This window comes from Capricornis sumatraensis, chromosome 6 (genome assembly GCF_032405125.1).
Source record: "Capricornis sumatraensis isolate serow.1 chromosome 6, serow.2, whole genome shotgun sequence".
NCBI classification, from domain to species: Eukaryota; Metazoa; Chordata; class Mammalia; order Artiodactyla; family Bovidae; genus Capricornis; species Capricornis sumatraensis.
The window spans coordinates 52,476,272-52,496,163 of NC_091074.1; the positions used below are offsets into that span (position 1 = coordinate 52,476,272).

The 19,892-nt window shown below is 38.2% G+C and overlaps 1 protein-coding gene across 2 annotated transcripts in view; it reads left to right on the forward strand.

Annotated features, from left to right (window-relative positions):
* Nucleotides 1-10,672, forward strand: part of LOC138081095 (zinc-regulated GTPase metalloprotein activator 1B) — a 52,684-nt gene extending 42,012 nt beyond the window's left edge. For both annotated transcript variants that reach the window (XM_068974169.1, XM_068974170.1), the window contains 5 exons: nt 5,723-5,791; nt 5,894-5,959; nt 8,022-8,151; nt 10,220-10,362; nt 10,552-10,672. In XM_068974169.1, the coding sequence (XP_068830270.1) occupies nt 5,723-5,791; nt 5,894-5,959; nt 8,022-8,151; nt 10,220-10,326 (372 nt within the window). In that variant the 3' untranslated portion in view covers nt 10,327-10,362; nt 10,552-10,672. The remainder of the gene's footprint in view (nt 1-5,722; nt 5,792-5,893; nt 5,960-8,021; nt 8,152-10,219; nt 10,363-10,551) is intronic.
* Nucleotides 10,673-19,892: the final 9,220 nt, after the last annotated feature.

Genomic DNA, 19,892 nt, shown 5'->3' on the forward strand with positions numbered 1-19,892 from the left:
CTTTGTAGTATAGTTTATAATCAAGAAGTGTGATATCCCAATCTTTGTCCTTCTTTCTTTTTTTAGAAAGCTCTACAGGAGATTCTTTCAGAATTTTCCACAGTTTATTGTGATCCACACAGTCAAAGACTTTGGCATAGTCAAAAAAGCAGAAATAGATTTTTTTTTTGGAACTCTCTTGCTTTTTTGATAATCCAGCAGATGTTGGCTATTTGATCTCTGGTTCTTCTGCCTTTTCTAAAACCAGCTTGAACATCTGGGAGTTCACAGTTCGTGTATTGCTAAAGCCTGGCTTGGAGAATTTTGAGCATTACTTTACTAGCGTGTGAGATGAGTGCAATTGTGTGGTAGTTTGAGCATTCTTTGGCATTGCCTTTCTTTGGGATTGGAATGACAACTGACCTTTTCCAGTCCTGTGGCCACTGCTGAGTTTTCCAAATGTGCTGGCATATTGAGTGCAGCACTTTCACAGCATCATCTGTCAGGATTTGAAATAGCTCCACTGGAATTCCATCACCTCCACTAGCTTTGTTCATAGTGATGCTTCCTAAGGCCCACTTGACTTCACATTCCAGGATGTCTGGCTCTAGGTGAGTGATCAGACCATCGTGATTATCTGGGTCGTGAAGATCTTTTTTGTATAGTTCTTCTGTGTATTCTTGCCACCTGTTCTTAATATCTTCTGCTTCTGTTAGGTCCATACCATTTCTGTCCTTTATCGAGCCCATCTTTGCATGAAATGTTCTTTTGGTGTCTCTAATTTTCTTGAAGAGATCTCTAGTCTTTCCCATTCTGTTGTTTTCCTCTATTTCTTTGCATTGATCGCTGAGGAAGGCTTTTTCATCTTTTCTTGCTATTCTTTGGAACTCTGCATTTAGATGCTTATATCGTTCCTTTTCTCCTTTGCTTTCCACTTCTCTTCTTTTCATAGCTATTTATAAGGCCTCCTTAGACAGCCATTTTGCTTTTTTGCATTTCTTTTCCATGGGGATGGAAATTAAAAGACACTTGCTCCTTGGAAGAAAAGTTATGACCAACCTAGATAGCATATTCAAAAGCAGAGACATTACTTTGCCAACAAAGGTCTGTCTAGTCAAGGCTATGGTTTTTCCAATGGTCATGTATGGATGTGAGAGTTGGACTGTGAAGAAAGCTGAGCACCGAAGAATTGATGCTTTTATTTATTTTTTTATTAAATTTTTATTTTTATTTATTTTTATTTTTTATTTTTTTTTAAATTTTTATTTTTACTTTCTTTTACTTTATAATAGAATTGATGCTTTTAAACTGTGGTGTTGGAGAAGACTCTTAAGAGTCCCTTGGACTACAGGGAGATTCAGCCAGTCCATTCTGAAGGAGATCAGCCCTGGGATTTCTTTGAAAGGAATGATGCTAAAGCTGAAGCTCCAGTACTTTGGACACCTCATGCGAAGAGTTGACTCATTGGAAAAGATGCTGATGCTGGCAGGGATTGGGGGCAGGAGGAGAAGGGGACGACCCAGGATGAGATGGCTGGATGGCATCACTGACTTGATGGACATGAGTCTGAGTGAACTCCGGGAGTTGGTGATGGACAGAGAGGCCTGGCGTGCTGCGATTCATGGGGTCGCAAAGAGTCGAACACGACTGAGCGACTGAACTGAACTGAACTGAACTGACAGGAGATTCTGATGTACTTTCCTACTTTAAGTATATCAACATAGGGCAAAGTATAATACAATACTGCAGACCAAGGACTGTGAGATTCAGTAACATGAACAGTCTCATTTGATTTAGTGGATCTGAGGCTTCATGAAAGATAGATTTTTGTTTTGTTGTTTTAATGTATAGTAAAGCATACATGTTTTTAGTTTGCCAGTCAGTGCATCTTTATTTATATTTGTGCGTGTGTATTTGTATGTACACACGAACAGATATCTCTGTAATTCTTACTGAGATCAAGATAAAGATTTCCAAAAGTGTTACGAGAATTTCTTTGTGCCTCTTCCCAGTTGTTAATGCTTCTTCTTCGAGAGTTGTAACTGCTATTCTGATTTATACGGCAACAAGAAATCTTAAACTAGAAGGCTTTTTGTTGTTGTTGTTTTTGTTTTTCTTTTGGACTGGAAGAAATAAGGAAAAGAGCAGTCCAGATCTTTACAAGTGGGAAAGTACAGTGCTCCAGATGAGCAGAAGTCCTGATGAATGGTTGGTATTAGAGTTTGAGCTAAGGTGTTAGGTTTTGATTTGCTAGGCAAAGAGAATTCATTCTGTACTATTGGACAGTGTCCAGTAAGCTGGATTGGAGCGTGGAGTCAGGAGACCAAGCAGGAAGATCCTGCGGAAGTCCGTATACCCTGTGATGAGGGCCTGATCTATGTTGTGTACCGTGAGAAGGGAAATGGTAGACAGTGAGCACTGTGGAACAGGTCGGCTTGCTTCGATAGCCTTACTAACCGATGGTGAGCAGTACGGAAAGATAGATGTGAGGGGAAACAAGCCTAAATGGACAAAGTTCAGTTCAGTTCAGTCGCTCAGTCGTGTCCGACTTTGCGACCCCATGAATTGCAGCACGCCAGGCCTCCCTGTCCATCACCAACTCCCGGAGTTCACTCAGACTCATGTCCGTCAAGTCAGTGATACCATCCAGCCATCTCATCCTTGGTCGTCCCCTTCTCCTCCTGCCCCCAATCCCTGCCAGCATCAGCATCTTTTCCAATGAGTCAGCTCTTCGCATGAGGTGTCCAAAGTACTGGAGCTTCAGCTTTAGCATCATTCCTTCCAAAGAAATCCCAGGGCTGATCTCCTTCAGAATGGACTGGTTGGATCTCCTTGCAGTCCAAGGGACTCTCAAGAGTCTTCTCCAACACCACAGTTCAAAAGCATCAATTCTTCGGTGCTCAGCTTTCTTCACAGTCCAACTCTCACATCCATACATGACCATTGGAAAAACCATAGCCTTGACTAGAGGGACCTTAGTCGGCAAAATAATGTCTCTGCTTTTGAATATGCTATCTAGGTTGGTCATAACTTTCCTTCCAAGGAGTAAGTGCCTTTTAATTTCATGGCTGCAGTCACCATTTGCAGTGATTTTGGAGCCCAAAGTCTGACACTGTTTCCACTGTTCCCCATCTATTTCCCACGAAGTGATGGGACCGGATGCCATGATCTTCATTTTCTGAATGTTGAGCTTTAAGCCAGCTTTTTCACTCTTCTCTTTCACTTTCATCAAGAGGCTTTTTAGCTCCTCTTCACTTTCTGCCATAAGGGTGGTGTTATCTGCATATCTGAGGTTATTGATATTTCTCCCAGCAATCTTGATTCTGTGTGTTTCTTGAATCTTGTGTTTCTTCCAGCCCAGCGTTTCTCCTGATGTACTCTGCATATAAGTTAAATAAGCAGGGTGACAATATACAGCCTTGACGTACTCCTTTTCCTATTTGGAACCAGTCTGTTGTTCCATGTCCAGTTCTAACTGTTGCTTCCTGACCTGCATACAGATTTCTCAAGAGGGGCCTATTATTAATAATAGAAATAGGGAAATGTAGAAGGCAGACTGATTTGGATCAAAACACCAAATGTTTAGCTCTGTGCCCAGCGGCAGGATATCACAGCAGAGGAGTCACAGGAAAGAGAAGCCAGAGGAGTGGAGAGTGGAGAGAGAGGTTTTGTGTTCAAGCACATTAGTGGGCTTAGTTTTCCAGATAAAAAAGAAAGGGAAGTTACTGTATGTTACTACGTGTTAGATATTGTTTGCAAAAGAGTGGGAAACTGAGGGAGATAATCCTGTAGGTTAAAGAACAAACAGACCAAAATCCTAATATTTAAGAGTTATTCCTAAATTTTATTTTAGGGGCAGTACCTTATTTTTCTTTAGTCTTCTGAATTACTGCTTCAGTTTTCTGCTTCTTTCTGTGGACAGGAAAAGGAGAGTTAATTTTAGATTCAAAATAAACTGGAAGAAGTCTGAAATGGGTAATACCTAGAACATATTATGTATGTCCTTAAAGTTTTATCCCTGAATGATGTTTAATGCATTTGTTTTTTTATCATGGATTTCTTGTTCATTCTGGTAAAGAGGAACTGGATTTGAACGGGTAAAGGTAGATGAGAAAACCCAGGTGTCAATCTATGTATACTTATTAATAGAGCCAGGGGTGAACTCTTGTGTTGTGACCCTCATCTTCTGCACTGCACATTTATGGGTTTCATCTTTATTGTTGTTTAATTGCTATGTCTGTCCTACTCTTTTGCGACCCATGAACTGTAGCCCACCAGGCTCCTCTGTCCAGTATTCTTCCCAGGCAAGAATACTGGAGTGAATTGCCATTTCCTTCTCCAGGGAATCTTCCTGAGCCAGGGATTGAACCTGCATTGGCAGGGTGATTCTTTACCACTGAGCCACCTCATCTTCTTTAGGATTTGTCTAATACGAGAAGAGTTTATTGGTACAGAAAAACATCTGGTTCTAAAATATCTCTCTTTCTCAAGTCCCATGATGCATTGTCTTAGTTTTTAAAACCTTTTTAAAAAATTTCACATTGGGGTTAATTGTACTCTTTAGAAATACCATCATATCTCTAACTTGCCAAAAGCAAAAATCATTCCTGATACAGTATTGAGTCCTATATTGAGACATTCCCAACATGAAAAGCCAAGTTATCCAACTTGAATAAGACGCATATTAAGCATTTATAAAGGTTAAATTACTGCTGTCTTTTGAAATTAACAAATTATGTTTCATTTGGCAATCTTTTGCTATGTATTTTGATATGCTTTATGATTTGCTATATTTTTGTATGGATTTTTAGGTGTGATTTGTAATGTTATGATATGTGTTTCTAGGCAATTATGCAATGCTGTATATAAGTGTATTCTTTACATCTGTTTTAAAGCTTGACTTGAGCATCTTATTCTCCAAGATGGGGTTTGTGCTTTTGTTGTGTTATGCTTATTAGCTCTTGTGTATTTTTTTATCATTAATTTTAAAATTTTGGGTTAATGTGGCAAATGGAGGTTTGGATTTTAATTATGTGGTCAGCTAGAGGAAATCTTAAGCTTCTGATTCCTTAGAGTAGTCAGTGAGAGATTTATCAAGATTAGGAGAAAAAATAAATCTCAGAGTTAACATTCTATAAATGTTAATGTCAACCTTCTAAAACTCATTCTCATCTCTAGGAACTCTTCTTCTCTTGGAACATGTTCAATCAGAGATAAACTGAATCTTTCAATTTGTATTTATATTTCCCAGAGAACCTTTGCATTTGAGTTTTATTCCTGGCTCTGGGTAGTTTATTTTTTCTGAGCCTCATCCTTCTCAATTTATAAAATGGAAATCATTCTCTTTAATCCACAGTTTGTTGTCATGAGTAAATGATGAGAAGAAATAAAATGACCCAGGCAGAAGTACCTCATTTAGTGCATAGCTGATACACTCTTTATATTAACCTTCCCTGTAGTGCTGAGAATCTTGTAACGAATGCATTAAGCAATGAGTATCTTTTCACAAGAGTTTCTCTGTGTAAATACTAAACCATGGACTAGCTACAGAATATGGCACGTGGAGTTGCTGATATCAAAAATCAACAAATATGATGAAAAAGTTACACTTAATACAATTGTTAAGGCAACACAAATGTCTGTGAATGTTTCCTTACTTTTCATCTTGACACTTGTGGTTTAAAAAAAAAATAGATTGACATTATTATAAAAAAATCATTATTGACTATCTCTTGATTTACAGAGTATTATTACAGTCACATTTGAAGTACCAGGAAATGCAGAGGAAGAAAGTCTAAATGTGTATATTCAGGTGAATGCACTTTTAACTTATTAATGATTTATCAATTGTTTTGCCATGTAGCTGTTCCTCTGAGCAGTGGTTGATCTTATTAAAATATGTCACTTGATACAGAATCTTCTGTGGGAAAAGAATGTGAGGAACAGGGATGACGACTGCATGGAGGTCATACGACTGAAGGTGTGGTACACAGTTTACGGTTTTATACTTTTGGACAAAGTCTCTTTCTTGGCTGTTACAAAAAAGCCCCCATAGTTAGTCAAAAACAACCAAGCACTAAATTTAGTTCAAATAACCCTTGTGTGTTTTCATTTTTCCTTATTTCCATTTCTGAAAAGAAGCTTTGAAAGTCATTGCATAGTTGTGTAAAAGCATGGTTTGTTTGCACAGCTTCACCGGGTGCTGCAGCTAAACAGCCTGCCTGCCTTGGAACATCCCTCCTTGCTCTCTACTCCCAGGCACTCTGAGCAGTTATCTGGCTAATGAGCTTGACTTGTTGAAATTTCTCTCCTCTTGGCATACAACTTGTGGTCAGTCAGAGAAAATGGAATGTTTTCTTGTGTTACTGTTTCTAAGAGAGCTTCATTAACAGAGGAAAGCTTGCCACAGCTGAACCTTATGCTTCTTGGTGCGTTTAGCAGACACTAAACATCTCATATAGTGTGCAACAAAGTTATGAAGGACTAAAAGATTTCTTGCTCTATATTTGGAAATCCATTCATGTTTATCTGACTTTATTATGTCACACAAGGTGTTTTTTCCAGGGAGCAGTGGGTTCTAGGCTGTGTGCTTAACCAATGAGCAGTCTTATGTTTTCAGAAATGTGCTTAGGGTTTTATTAATGCTATTTATTATCATTACTGTTAGTAACTAGATTCTCTGGTTAGCAGCCAACTTCCTGGGGTCACTAGAGTGACAGGGAAGGAATTTAGATTTCTTTACCTTCTGTGCGGGCTCTACCTGGGTTTGGCACTGCAAAGGAACACAGGTGAATCCCAGTGTACTGCTAAATCATTCCCAGCCAGAGGAACTAAGCCAGGTCTGATGGTTCTTGATTCTGTCCCCATCTGGATTCTATGATCCTAATTGAAAGATCATGTTTCGTTCTGTAACTGCTTTTATCCCTAGTGAGTGTAGGGTGGTTACCTAGAATTAAGCAGTCATATATACCACTCTGTAGAGAGTTCAGTGGCTCATTCTGCACCATCCCAGTTTGGATTTTGTTCTTAGATATGTGACATTTTCTCTGGTTCTTCCTTTCTTTGGTTCTCCTTTTGGCCTTCCTCTCATCACAGCAACACTGGGGCATCTGAGACAACACAGCCTTTCTCTTCATAGAGTTCCTTCTCTTTGCTCTTACAAATTATTGGTCTGGTTATAATAAGTATGTTTAAAATGTGAACTCTAGTAACAGCTGATATACTTCAAAGACTTTATATTAAAGATTAATGCTTAGGTAATTATTTTCAAAATGTTTGTTCTTACATATTAAAACTCAACTTTAAAAAGCAGAAAATGAAACTGCACAAGAAAAGGAAACTGGAAGAACATACACCCAAAATACATGAATATTACCAAAAATACACAGAAATTGTGAGGTGGTAATGACAGTGGTTTGTCTCTTATTATTTTTCAATATTGTATTATTTTATAATAAATATGTATAACTAATAAATATTATTTCAGAGAAATTATATCATTCCCATAGGAGCCAGTTTATTAGATAATTTGCTCTTTATTTCTACAAATCAATATAAAGTAGATTTTATCCAGATAAATACAATAGTTTTCCTTTATTTCATCATTATCTACTTCATTTAATGCAACTCATTCAAAAACATATTATCATCAAAATCCTTTAACATCTCAAATTTTCCTACTAAAATGGAAATAAGTATAAAGTCCTTAAAAGTAGAATAATCAGTAGAATTTGATTCCTAACATGTTTTATCATTTAGTTGTTTCAGTTTTTCATTGTGATAACACTGAATACACATCATAATACATATATTAACTTTATCAGTAGAAGTAGGGGTTTTTAAAAAATTAATATATGCGGAAACATATTTTAAAAATTGGTGGCTTTTAATGCACAAATAACTGGAATTAAGGAATTTTAACAGTATGTTCTTTATGATTCTGTATTTTAAAAAGAAATGGGGTAATTAATGCATTAATATTGGTGCTAAATTTCTGCTTTTAAATTCAAACTGTGGCTGATTTGTTATTCTCCTCTGAGCAGGGGCTAGTGTCAATCAAAGACAAACCGCAACAAGTGATTGTCCAGGGTGTCCATGAACTATATGATCTGGAGGAGACACCAGTGAACTGGGAAGATGACAGTGAGAGAACAAATCGATTGGTCCTTATTGGTAAGTAACAAACAGTGAACTTTTTTTTAATTGAAATATAGTTGATTATGATGTGTTATTTTTAGGCATCAGTTCAGTTCAGTTTAGTCGCTCAGTTGTGTCCGACTCTTTGCGACCCCATGAATTGCAGCACGCCAGACCTCCCTGTCCATCACCAACTCCCAGAGTTCACTCAAACTCACGTCCACTGAGTCAGTGATGCCATCCAGCCATCTCATCCTTGGTCGTCCACTTCTTCTCCTGCCCCCAATCCCTCCCAGCATCAGGGTCTTTTCCAATGAGTCAACTCTTTGCATGAGGTGGCCAAAGTATTGGAGTTTCAGCTTCAACATCAGTCCTTCCAGTGAACACCCAGGACTGATGTCCTTCAGAATGGACTGGTTGGATCTCCTTGCAGTCCAAGGGACTCTCAAGAGTCTTCTCCAACACCACAGTTCAAAAGCATCAATTCTTCGGCACTCAGCTTTCTTCACAGTCCAACTCTCACATCCATACATGACCATTGGAAAAACCATAGCCTTGACTAGACGGACCTTTGTTGGCAAAGTAATGTCTCTGCTTTTGAATATGCTATCTAGGTTGGTCATAACTTTCCTTCCAAGGAGTAAGTGTCTTTTAATTTCATGGCTGCAGTCACCATCTGCAGTGATTTTGGAGACCCAAAAATAAAGTCTGACACTGTTTCCACTGTTTCCCCATCTATTTCCCATGAAGTGTTGGGACCAGATGCCATGATCTTAGTTTTCTGAATGTTTTTAGGCATACAACAAAGTAATTCAGCAAAGTAATGTATGTATATATATATATATGTACATACATATCTATTTTTTTTCCAAATATTTTTCCCCCATAGACAGTTAAATTTCTTTTTTTTTCCATTTTTTTATTTTTTATTTTTTTACTTTACAGTACTGTATTGGTTTTGCCATACATTGACATGAATCCACCACAAGTGTACATGAGTTCCCAACCCTGAACCCCCCTCCCAGCACCCTCCCCATATCATCTCTCTGGGTCATCCCAGTGCACCAGCCCCAAGCATCCTGTATCCTGTATCGAACCTAGACTAGCGATTCGTTTCTTACATGATAGTATACATGTTTCAATGCCATTCTCCCAAATCATCCCACCTTCTCCCTCTCCCACAGAGTCCAAAAGTCTATTCTTTACATACAGTTAGATTTCTAAAGCAAAAAAAAAAAAAAAAGAAATTAGGGACTTCCCTGGTGGTCCAGTGGCTAAGACTGTGCGCTCTCGATCCCTGATCAGAAAACTAGATCCCATGTGCCACAGCTAAGAGTTCCTGCATGCCACAACTAAGACCTAGTACAGCCAAATAAATGAACAAGTAAATATTTTTTAAAAAATAGAGGGATATAATGCACTACCTAAGCAGTGTTAGCCAATCTGAACTTCTTTTGTAAATTCAAATAAGCTTGTGGTTAATGTATTTGTGCTAATTATGTGATAACATCAAAAGAACTTGTTAAGTCCTTTGCTTTTTTTTTTTTTTAAATAGAAAGCAGAGCTGATTTACTTATTTATTTTTGATCGCACTGGGTCTTTGTTGCTGCATGTGGTTTTTCTCTAGTTGTGGCAAGTAGGGGCTGCTCTGTAGTTGCAATGCGTGGACTTCTCATTGTGGTGTCTTCTCTTGTTTTGGAATATGGACTCTAGACGAGTGGGCTTCAGTCGTTGTGGCTCACAGACTGGAGAGCACTGGCTCAGTAGTTGTGACTTGTAGGCTTAGTTGCTTTGCAGCATGTGGGATCTTCTGAAGCAGGATCAAACCTGTGTCCCCTGCATTGGCAGGCGGATTTTTAATCAGTGGGCCATCAGAGAAGTACTGCCTTGTACTCTTCTTCAAATGATTTTAGAAAAGTGATTAATCCAAATGTCAGCTTGGTTCTCAGGGACTTAATTAGAAAGTTAAGGAAGGACTCACTAATTACTATTGTTTTCATAAATTTCTGAAGATTATCAAGCATTTAATGGTCTAGACTTGATAGGTAAACTGTGTCGTTTTAATAAGCATAATATAATCATACCTATTTTGTTCTGTTTACAGGCAGGAATTTAGATAAGGACATTCTTAAACAACTATTTATAGCTACTGTGACTGAAACAGAAAAGCGATGGACAACACATTTCCAAGAGGATCAAGTTTGTCCATAACACTAGAAGCATCACCAAAAGGACTGGATAATAAAAGTGAGAATAAGTTTCCTGTTGGATGTATTTCAGGCATCTATTTTTTGCGTTACTTTTCTTATGAATTACGGTGTAGCCTTTAAAATAGTATTTATTTTATAGAACACATAAATATAGAAAATCAGTAATATAAAACCCTTGATATTCATTCAATAAAATGTAATTTCCTATGACTTTTTTTTTTTGTAGATGATTTGCAGACTTATCTTTGGAGTTTACATATGCTGAAATTCTTACCCATGAAAATTTTAATAATAATAGTGGTATCATGTTGATATATGCCGGAAACCAACACAATAACTGTAAAGCAATTATCCTCCAATTAAAAATAATTTTCTAAAAATGGTAAAACTTATTCTTATTTCAGCATAATTGTTTTCCCTTAGAACTTCAGCTGATTGCTTGGATGTAATTTTATTGTTAATAGGAAATTTTTTTAAAAATAGATAATGTCACTATTTTTATTAAGGAAAATAAGAGCTTTATTGTGGTAGAGACTTGTAAGAAATTACTCGTAATTTCTGAGTCAAAGAAATTATTTGAGACTCTCTCTTATTCTTAGAGTCAGATTCTAAGCCTTACTAGTAGTCAGTGTAATGGAACTTCAGCCACTCACTTTGCAATATAGTTCAAAGATGTCAGTTATATAACTTTTAATTTTAGAGTTGATTTTACTGCTGGTATTAAATCCATCTTGGGTTTTTTGAACTTCTTTATTTTTCAATGTAAACTAAAAAGTGACAGGGTACTTTAAATGTAATTACAGAGAACTTTTGATAATTTAACAATCTTTATATAAATAGTAGGTATGTAACTAAGTATATATTGGATTACTTTTCTCCTATTCCTTCCAAAGCCCAGGTCAGCATAACTATATTCAGATAGGAAGAGAAAAGCATGAGATGAGATTTAAAGAAGAGTTAATGGTTGTTAAATATCAGAAGACTGTAAAAATGACTGAGCATGTGCGTGCCCTGTTTCAGAACTTTCTGATAATCTTAAGTGTCACAAAGATCTTTCCTATGTTTTCTTTTAAGAACTTAATAATTTTAGCTTTTCACGTTTAGTATCACAATCCATCTCAAGTTAATTGTTCTATTGTTATGTCTTGAAAACTCTTTTCCCCTTTGAATAAGCTTTTTGCACCTTTGCTAAAAATCACTTGTGTGTGTGTGTGTGTTTCTGTGGACATTATTTTGATTCAGTGTCTTTTTTTCCCCCATTGCACCAAAGGGATGTAGAATTTATTTAAGTTAATACTTGAGTTCAAACATGTTATGAATTAACAAATTTATTGAGAGGAGGAACAAAGAGAAACCTATTAGGAAACATTGAAAGGAGAAAGAAGATGAAACTGAGTTATTCCATAACCATTACCTTATATGACATGAAGGTTCAGGAAAAGTACAGTGAAGTTCTCAAAATGTAAAGCAATTATCTTCCAATTACAAATAAATTTTAAAAATCACAGTGAGATTTCCATGGTGCTCCAGTGGTTAGGAATATGCCTGCCCAGGCAGGGAACCCGGGTTCAGTTCCTGGTCTGGGAAGATTCTACATGCCATGGGCATCTGGGCCCATGCACCACAGCTACTGAGCCCATATGCCACTGCTGAAACCTGTGGGCTCTTAAGAGCCCATGCTCTACAACAAGAGAAGCCACCACAATAAGCCACCCCAACTCACTGCAACTAGAGAAAGCCTGCATGCAGTGATGAAGACCCAGCACAGCCAAAAATAAATAAAGAAATAAATTTAAAAAATCACAATGATGTTCTGAAATGCTAAAGAATAAAAATTTAAAAAATTATTAAGCATGTTAAAAATATGAAAAAAAGAAGGTATGTTATTTTCTTGAGAATATATTTCAAACAGCTTGCTTGAATCATTGTCTTTTTTTTTTTTTATGGTACACTGTCCTGGTAACTTTAGCCTTAGAGTAAGTCTATTTCTGCTTTATTGACTATGCCAAAGCCTTTGACTGTGTGGATCACAATAAACTGTGGAAAATTCTGAAAGAGATGGGAATACCAGACCACCTGACCTGCCTCTTGAGAAACCTATATGCAAGTCAGGAAGCAACAGTTAGAACTGGACATGGAAAAACAGACTGGTTCCAAATAGGAAAAGGAGCATGCTAAAGCTATATATTGTCACCCTGCTTATTTAACTGCTGTGCAGAGTACATCATGAGAAATACTGGGCTGGAAGAAGCACAAGCTGGAATCAAGATTGCTGGGAGAAATATCAATAACCTCAGATATGCAGATGACACCACCCTTATGGCAGAAAGTGAAGAGGAACTAAAAAGCCTCTTGATGAAAGTGAAAGAGGAGAGTGAAAAAGTTGGCTTAAAGCTCAACATTCAGAAAACGAAGATCATGGCGTCTAGTCCCATCACTTCATGGGAAATAGATGGGGAAACAGTGGAAACAGTGTCAGACTTTATTTTATGGGCCTCTAAAATCACTGTAGATGGTGATTGCAGCCATGACATTAAAAGACGCTTACTCCTTGGAAGTAAAGTTATGACCAACCTAGATAGCATATTCAAAAGCAGAGACATTACTTTGCCAACAAAGGTCCCTCTAGTCAAGGCTATGGTTTTTCCAGCGGTCATGTATGGATGTGAAAGTTGGACTGTGAAGAAAGCTGAGTGCCGAAGAATTGATGCTTTTGAACTGTTATGTTGGAGAAGACTCTTGAGAGTTCCTTGGACTGCAAGGAGATCCAACCAGTCCATCCTAAAGGAGATCAGTCCTGGGTGTTCATTGGAAGGACTGATTTGAAGCTGAAACTCCAATACTTTGGCCACCTCATGCAAAGAGTTGACTCATTGGAAAAGACCCTGATGCTGGGAGGGATTGGGGGCAGGAGGAGAAGGGGATGACAGAGGATGAGATGGCTGGATGGACATGAGTTTGGGTAAACTCTGGAAGTTGGTAATGGGCAGGGAGGCCTGGTGTGCTGTGATTCATGGGGTCACACAGTTGAACACGACTGAGCAACTGAACTGAACTGAAGTTGTGAAATTAGGTAGTGTAAATATTCTAATCTTGGTCTTTTTTTTTTCCCAGGGTTGTTATAGCTATTTTAGATATTTTTGTTTTCAATATAAATTTTGTCATTAACTTATCAGTTTCTTCAAAAAGCCTGGTAGGATTTTAACTGGGACTGTGTTGAATCTATAGTATAATTTGGGAGAATTGTCATATTAAAAAAAAAATTCTTAAATTGAGGTGAAATTTGCTTTTCACATTTTGTTAGGTTCATGCGTACATTATATTTTTACTTCTGTATACACTACAGTGTGCTCACCACCAGAAATTTGATTTCCATCCTTCCCCATACAGCTGATCCCCTTCGCCTCTGGTGACCATTGCTCTGCTGTCTGCATCCATGTGTTCATTTTGTTTGGTTTGTTTCACTCATTTATTTATTATATCTTTTATGTTTTTTATATATATATTTATATATATATGTCTTTTATGTTATATATATATTTATATATATTATATATATATATTATGTTTTTTATATTCCACATATGAGTGAAATCCTATAGTGTTTGTCTTTCTGTAACTTATTTCATTTAGTATAGTACTCTCAAGATTCATCTAGGTTGCCAGAGGTGGCTTTTAAGTTGAGAATACAGTGAAAAGGAGTCATTCATGCAAAGTCAGGGAGCACTTTCTACACAGAGGGAGCAGGTAGTGGAGACGGCCTTTACATGGGAATCAGTGTAGCATGCTGGAAAACCATGAAGAGGGCAAGGGTGGTGGAAGGTTAGAAAGCCAGGTATGACATGGGTATGGGATGGGATTGGAGTTACAAGCCAGGGCCAGGCCTTTTGCTTCTGAGGAAAACATTTGATGTAAAGAGGAAAACATTTGGATTATTCTGAAAGCCCTGGGAAGTGGCTGATGGGTTTTGAGCTGGACAAGTGATGTGGTTGATTGCTGTGGCAAATGAACTAATTGTTTCCTGTTTTTGACATTGAAAACAGTGCTGCAGTGACCATTAATGTGTGCCTCTTTGTTTTTTTGTGACAGTGTTTCTCTAGAATAGGTATGTAAGAGTGGAATGCTTCCAGGATATGCACATTTAAAGTTTTTAATAGATACTGACAGATAAATTGCCTTCCCTAATGGCTGTACCTTTCTGCTGTGATATAGGTGTATATGACAGTACCCATTTTTCCAAACCTACCTAACACATTTTAACCTTTGCCCTTCTGGATGGACTGACATCTTACTGTTTTAATTTTTTTTTTTACTGTATTTTTATGTTATTTATATGTTCTTTTAAATACATTGTTCTGTTCTTTGTTCTTGTTTTTCCCAAAGTGAAATTTTTCATTCACCAGAGACATTACCAGTTTAACATAGAGTTTCAGTAAATGTGAATTCTCCTTTTCCAGCAAGATTTGATAAATATTCAAGGTTCTGCACAACTTCTTAAAACAAATGGTTCTTTCCTAGGCCTTTCCAGCTTTTAGTGAAAGGGCAAGAACACGGGTACGGAATCTAAGATAGCTGGAGGAAGAGTCATCCCAGAGGTGAGGGAAGACCAGGGATTGAAAGGGTCTCTAATTCCTAGATTATGAAGTTTGAAGGGAATTACCAGCAAAATAAAGCTAAAAGGCTATTAAGCATCTGTGGGCTTGGTTGCTAGCTACAAATTGAATAAATATCTCCTTTGGATTAGTAGTGTAGGTGGAAACCTGTACTTGTAGATTTCTTTGAAAGGCCTTTCCCAGTTCTAGGAATGCCATAAATGTGGAGGTGATGTTGAAAGAAGTGAATTCTGTCTTTGAATGTCTAGCAGGTTGGCCTACTGTGATGAGAAAGGAGAACAAGATTTGTTTTTTCTCAGAATGTCCTAATGTTAGAATCAACCTTATCTTTCAATAACCAAATTGCCTTTAATTTTCATAGTGAAATGGAGAGAAATAAGATATCTGTCTTTTCTGTATAGTAGTGTAGAAAGGTTGGTTTTTCAAAGTAGGATGGATCGTGTTTGTGAAGCCCTGATAGATTTGTTCAGGAAAAAAAGCCTATCAGTGTTAGGAAAGAAGTAATTTCCCACTATGCACTGGGTCCCACGTTAAATGGTTCAGTGTGTCATGAGCACAAAGTAAGGCAACACTAAAGAATCAGATGGGACAAAGAGTCACCTCCCCCATGTCTTTTTTTTTTTTTCTTAAAGAATTACTTGCCACAATAAACTTGATTTCTGTTTCCAAAGTACTCAGTTAATTTCCTTTCATTGATACAACTCTTTATTTTTTACATTGATATATTTTGTATAGGCTTCCTAGGTGGTTCAGTGGTAAAGAATCCACCTGTGGAGGAGACATGGAGGTGATATTAAAAGAAATGAATCCACAGTGCAGGAGACATGGATTCAGTCTCTGTGTTAAGAAGATCCCTGAAGGAGGAAATGGCTTCCTCCCTCGAGTGGGATTGCCTGAGAAATCCCGTGGACAGAGGAATCTGGCGGGCTACAATCCATGGGGTCACAAAGAGCCACTGACACAACTGAACAACTAAACAACATTATTTTGTACATCAATTTTATTTAGATATAATTCTCAGAAAACTTACCCTTTGAAGTATACAATTCTTGGCTGTAGTATATCCCCAGGTAAAGGAGAAACCATTACAACTATCTAATTCCAGAACATTTTCATAGCTCTCAGACTCTGTATCTGTTAGCAGTTACTCTCCATTTCCCCTGCCCCTATTTCCCAGCAACCATTCATCTACTTTCTGTCCCAATAGGTGTGCCCACTCGGAATCCTTTCACTTACCATAATGTTTTCAAGGTTCATCCGTGTTGTAGCATGGATCAGCATTTTGTTTCTTTTTATTGCTGAATAAAATTCTATAGACCACATTTTGTTCTGCTCATCAGTTGATGGACATTTGAGTTTCTACTTTTTGGCTACTAGTCCCCTTTCTTCATGTTTACTTTTTTAAAAAAACTATAATTTTCTGAACAATTTTAGATTTACAGAAAAATTGAGCAGAGCAAAGAGTAGAAGGGAATGCCCATATCCACCCCCCCACCCCTTATACTCACACAGTTAACTGCTGGCAGTAGTATGGTACATTTCTTACAATTGGTGAACCAATATTGATATTATTAATGATCTCTGTTCATTTCCAAGGGTAACCATTCAGTATCACAGTAATCCAAGTCTATGCTCCAACCAGTAATGCTGAAGAAGCTGAATTTGAACAGTTCTGTGAAGACCTACAAGACCTTCTAAAACTAACACCCGAAAAAGATAGGGGGCTAGAATGCAAAAGTAGGAAGTCCAGAGATAACCTGGAGTAACAGGCAAATTTGGCCTTGGAATACAAAACGAAGCAGGGCCAAGGGTAACAGTTTTGCCAAGAGAACGCATTGGTCATAGCAAACTCTCAACAACACAAGAGAAGACTCTACACATGGAGATCACCAGATGGTCAGTACTGAAATCAGATTGATTATATTCTTTGCAGCCAAAGACGGAGAAGCTCTTTACAGTCAGCAAAAATAAGACCAGGAGCTGACTATGGCTCAGATCATGAACTCATTATTGCAAAGTTCAGACTTAAATTGAAGAAAGTAGGGAAAACCACTAGACCATTTAGGTATGACCCAAATCAAGTACTTTATGTCTATACAGTGGAAGTGACAAATAGATTCAAGGGATTAGATCTGATAGGGTGCTGGAAGAACTATGGATAGAGGTTCGTGACATTGTACAGGAAGCAGTGATTAAGACCAATACCATAAAAAAAATGCAAAAAGGAAAAATGATTGTCTGAAGAAGCCTTAGAAATAGCTGAGAAAAGAAGAGAAGCTAAAGGCAAAGGAGAAAAGGAAAGACCCATTTGAATGCAGAGTTCCAAAGAATAGCAAGGAGAGAGAAGAAAGCCTTCCTCAGTGATCAAAGCAAAGAAATAGAGGAAAATAATAGAATGGGGAAGACTAGAGATCTCTTCAGGAAGATTAGAGATACCAAGGGAACATTTCATGCAAAGATGGGCACACTAAAGCACAGAAATGGTATGGACCTAACAGAAGCAGAAGATATTAAGAAGACGTGGCAAAAATACACAGAAGAACTATACAAAAAAGATCTTCATGACCCAGATAACCAGGATGTTGTGATCACTCACCTAGAGCCAGACATCCTGGAATGTGAAGTCAAGTGGGCCTTAGGAAGCATCACTATGAACAAAGCTAGTGGAGGTAATGGAATTCCAGCTGACCTATTTCAAATCTTAGTAAAATATGATGCTGTGAAAGTGGTGCACTCAATATGCCAGCAAATTTGGAAAACTCAGCAGTGGCCACAGGACTGGAAAAGGTCAGTTTTCATTCCAATCCCAAAGAAAGGCAATGCCAAAGAATGTTCAAACTGCCACATAATTACATTCATTTCACATGCTCGCAAAGTAATGCTCACAATTCTCCAAGCCAGGCTTCAGCAGTATGTGAGTCGTGAGCTTCCAGGTGTTCAAGATGGTTTTAAAAAAGGCAGAGGAGTCGGAGATCAGGTTGCCAACGTCTGTTGGTGCATAGAAAAAGCAAGAAAATTCCAGAAAAAGCATCTACTTCTGCTTTATTGATTATACCAAAGCCTTTGACTGTGTAGATCACAAGAAACTGGAAAATTCTTAAAGAAAAGGGAATACCAGACCACCTTACCTGCCTCCTGAGAAATCTGTATTCAGGGCAACAAGCAACAGTTAGAACTGGACAGGGAACAACAGATTGGTTCCAAATTGGGAAAGGAGTAAGTCAAGGCTGTATATTGTCACCCTGCTTATTTAACTTTTATGCTGAGTACATCATGTGAAATGCCAGGCTGGATGAAGCACAAGCTGTAATCAAGATCGCCGAGAGAAATATCAGTAACGTCAGATATGCAGGTGACACCACCCTTATGGCAGAAAGTGAGGAGGAGCTAAAGAGCCTCTTGATGAAAGTGAAAGAGGAGAGTGAAAAAGCTGGCTTAAAACTCAACATTCAGAAAACTAAAGATCTTGGCACCTGGTCCCATCACTTCATGGCAAATAGATGGGGGAACAGTGGAAACAGTGAGAAACTTTATTTTGGGGGGCTCCAAAATCACTGCTTTTGGTGATTGCAGCCATGAAATTAAAAGATGCTTGCTTCTTGGAAGAAAAGCTATGACCAACCTAGACAGCATATTAAAAAGCAGAGACATTACTTTACCGGCAAAGGTTGGTCTAGTCAAACCTATGGTTTTTCCAGTAGTCATGTATGGATATGAGAGTTGGACTATAAAGAAAGCTGAGCAACAAAGAATTGATGCTTTTGAACTGTGGTGCTGGGGAAGACTCTTGAGAGTCCCTTGGACTGCAAGGAGATCCAACCAGTCCATCCTAAAAGAAATCAGTCCTGAATGTTCATTGGAAGGACTGATGCTGAAGCTTACACTCTAATACTTTGGTCACCTGATGTGAAGAACTGACTCATTGGAAAAGACCCTGATGCTGGGAAATTTGAAAGCAGAAGAGAATGACACAGGATGAGATGGTTGGATGGCATCACTGACTTGATAGACATGAGTTTGAGTAAGCTCCCGGAGTTGGTGATGGACAGGGAAGCCTGGCATGCTGCAGTCATGGGATTGCAAAGAGTCAGACACACCCAAACAACTGAACTGAAGTGATAGCTTATTTGGATATCCTTAGTTTGTACTTCGGAGAAGGCAGTGGCACCCCACTCCAGTACTCTTGCCTGGAAAATCCCATGGGCGGAGGAGCCTGGTAGGCTGCAGTCCATGGGGTCGCTAAGAGTTAGGCACTACTGAGAGACTTCACTTTCACTTTTCACTTTCATGCATTGGAGAAGGAAGTGGCAACCCACTCCAGTATTCTTGCCTGGAGAATCCCAGGGACAGAGGAGCCTAGTGGGCTGCCATCTATGGGGGTCACACAGAGTCGGACACGACTGAAGTGACTTAGCAGTAGCAGCAGCAGTTTGTACTTAGGAGCTTCTTTGTGTGGCTTTGTGGGTGTGGTGTGCCTGCCTTTCAGGAACACACCATATACAATAGCTAGAACATGGAAGGAACCTAGATATCCATCAACAGAATAATGGATAAAAAGTTGTGGTACAAGATATACAAGCTAGATTTAGAAAAGGCAGAGGAACCAGAGATCAAATTGCCAACATACACTGGATCCTAGAAAAAGCAAGAGAATTCCAAAAAAACTACTTTTGCTAAAGCCTTTGACTGTTGGGCATGGCACAACGGACTAGTTCAAAATTGGGAATGGAGTGTGTCAATGCTGTATATTGTCACCCTGCATATTTAACTTATATGCAGAGTAAATCATGCAAAATGCCAGGATGGATGAATCACAAGCTGGAATCAAGATTGCCAGGAGCAATAGCAACAGCCTCAGATATACAGATGATAGCAGTTTAATGGCAGAAAGTGAAGAGGAACTAAAGAGCCTCTTGATGAAAGTGAAAGAGGAGAGTGAAAAAGCTGGCTTAAA